The sequence below is a fragment of the Lagenorhynchus albirostris genome, chromosome 4 (genome assembly GCF_949774975.1).
Source record: "Lagenorhynchus albirostris chromosome 4, mLagAlb1.1, whole genome shotgun sequence".
NCBI classification, from domain to species: Eukaryota; Metazoa; Chordata; class Mammalia; order Artiodactyla; family Delphinidae; genus Lagenorhynchus; species Lagenorhynchus albirostris.
This window is the reverse complement of record NC_083098.1, coordinates 13141733-13143902: the sequence shown is the minus strand read 5'-3', so window position 1 is coordinate 13143902 and position 2170 is coordinate 13141733. Positions and strand designations below refer to the sequence as shown.

Genomic DNA, 2170 nt, shown 5'->3' with positions numbered 1-2170 from the left:
ATTTTGGGAGACAACCTCGGAATACTCACTCTCCCACACGTGAGTGCGCGCAACACACAGGGATGGATGCCCAGGGTATAAAATAAATCAAACACAAACCAGTGACAGAGAAGAAGATGCGACGTTTTAGCAGCGTATTGGCAGCAGGGAACTAGAATAATGATGCTATGTATGAGTACATATAATTATACCTTATCTCTCTACAAGGGGAGCAGACTGTGGGAGGAAAGAACCCAACTTTAACAGCAAGCTTTCACCGAACAATATGGACGATAGGGAGTTTGGAACAGCGGCGGCTTTTGCAAACCATCAATGTAGCTGCCATCTGAAGCCAAGCCGTTGCTAAACAACGACCATCGCTTAGCAAAATTTAAAAGGGTGCGGGGATCTTTGCCCGCGGGGCTTTCCGCGCCCTGGGAAAGGGTGATTTTGTTTCTGTCTCAGTTTTCCGGGTTTCTGTCACCTTCCTAACTTGCCTCATCCGAGTCACTGTAATGGGAATGGGGGGAAAACTCTCCGTCGCTTCTGTGGGACCGCGGCGAAGTTTTGCTACTTTCTTCCTGCACTGGCTGCAGGATGCCCCCAGGCAGCGAAGGCGACAAGTTCTTTTGCGCCATCATCGCTGTCAGGGCGCTGTCCTCGAAAGTCGAGAAGTGCAGAGCTTCCAGCTGCATCGAGTATCCTCCGGCGGAGGCCGGGGCCGAAAAGCGAGTCCGGCAGCTTCCGGGCGGGGTCGGCCGCTGCCCCACTCCTGAGGCTGGCGGCGTCCCCGCTGCGGTCGCGGTGCCCGCGCCTGCTTCGTAGGGGACGGCGGCGCGAAGTTGGTGGTGTCCGCTCTTGCATGATGCTGGCGGCGGCGGTGGCTGGTCCCCGCCGCTGGGCGTTTGAAGCAGCTCGGACAAGGCGTTAATGTAGATCTGGGCCATCTGCAGGGTCTCGTACTTGGACAGCTTCTTGTCGTTGTTGAAGGACGGGATAACGTTGCGAAGCTGGTCGAAGGCGTGGTTCAACCCGTGCATCCTGCGTCGCTCCCTGGCGTTGGCCGCCAGCCTCCTTTGCTTCTGCACCCCGTTCACCTGTTTGCTGGAAGGGGCGCGCTGGCGGCTGCAGCCCAGCTCGTCTACCACCACTCCGCCTTTCAGCTTGCACAGCTGTTCCCGCACTTTCACCGGCCCCGGGCTCTTGCTGCTGCCACTGCCGCCGCTCCTTCTCACCAGCTCTCCCCGGCCGTCCGCCTCGTCCCGGGGCGCCGCGGCCTCGGAGGCACCCAGCTCTGGGGAATGGAGCAAGTACTGGGCGGCGCGTGCCGTGCAGATGCCCTGCAAAGTGGGAGCCAGCCAGGCGCGTGGGTCGGTGCTGTCCAGGAGGGACAGCTCGGCCGGATAGACCGGATGCTCTCTCGTCTGCAGGGTCGCAGGTGGCTGTGATGGCGGCGGCTGCGGGAGGTGGTGCGGCTGGGGATGGCGGTGGTGGTCCCCCAGCTCCTTCACTTCAGCCCACTCTTGTGCATGCAGCAGGCGGGACATTGCACTGCAGAAGCTCGGAGGCGCAGGGTTGGAGGAGCCGCTGGCAAACAAGCTCAACAAAAAAAACCCTTCCCGGGTCTCTACTGCAATGTCTTATTTTTTTTTCCCTCCTCAACCCTCCCCCACCCACTCGGAGATCACACACCAGGTCGCGTGCAACGAAGCTTCTCCGGTTGCTGAAGGCGCTGCGCCCCTTTAAAAAGCGGCACGCGCCAGTGTGTCTCCCCCCGCTCCTCTCCCAGCCCCCTCCTCGCGCCGGTCGCGTGTCTGCTCAGCCAATGGAGGGCGCGGGCAGGCGCGTGCGAGCAGCCAATCAAAGAGTTTTTACACCCGGGGAAAAGTTCCTGCTAACAGAGCGCTCGGGCGCCCGCTCTAGGGTTTTTTTTGTTTTTTTCTTTCTTCCCTGCTCCTTTCTTTTTCCTTCGTAAATTCATATGTTAATTGCGGGTTGTAATTTGACTCCGGTGTTGTATCACTCCCGCCAGTTGCTGGAGTGCGGGAGCGGATGCGGAGCGGACTCTTGGCTGGAGGCCGAGTCGATTCGGGTCAGAAGTGCGCGGCCGCGGGCGGGCGAGCGGCTCCAGGCGAGGCTGGACGCACCTGGCGCGAGGAGGGCCCTCGGGGAGAGGATTGAAGCGCGCCTG

General features: G+C 60.1%; 1 protein-coding gene across 1 annotated transcript; it reads right to left on the bottom strand.

Annotated features, from left to right (window-relative positions):
* Positions 1 to 467: 467 nt before the first annotated feature.
* On the bottom strand, positions 468 to 1526 carry ATOH1 (atonal bHLH transcription factor 1). Its single transcript, XM_060147103.1, has one exon. The coding sequence runs from the start codon at positions 1524 to 1526 to the stop codon at positions 468 to 470; it is 1059 nt and encodes a 352-aa protein (XP_060003086.1).
* Between the last annotated feature and the right edge of the window lie 644 nt (positions 1527 to 2170).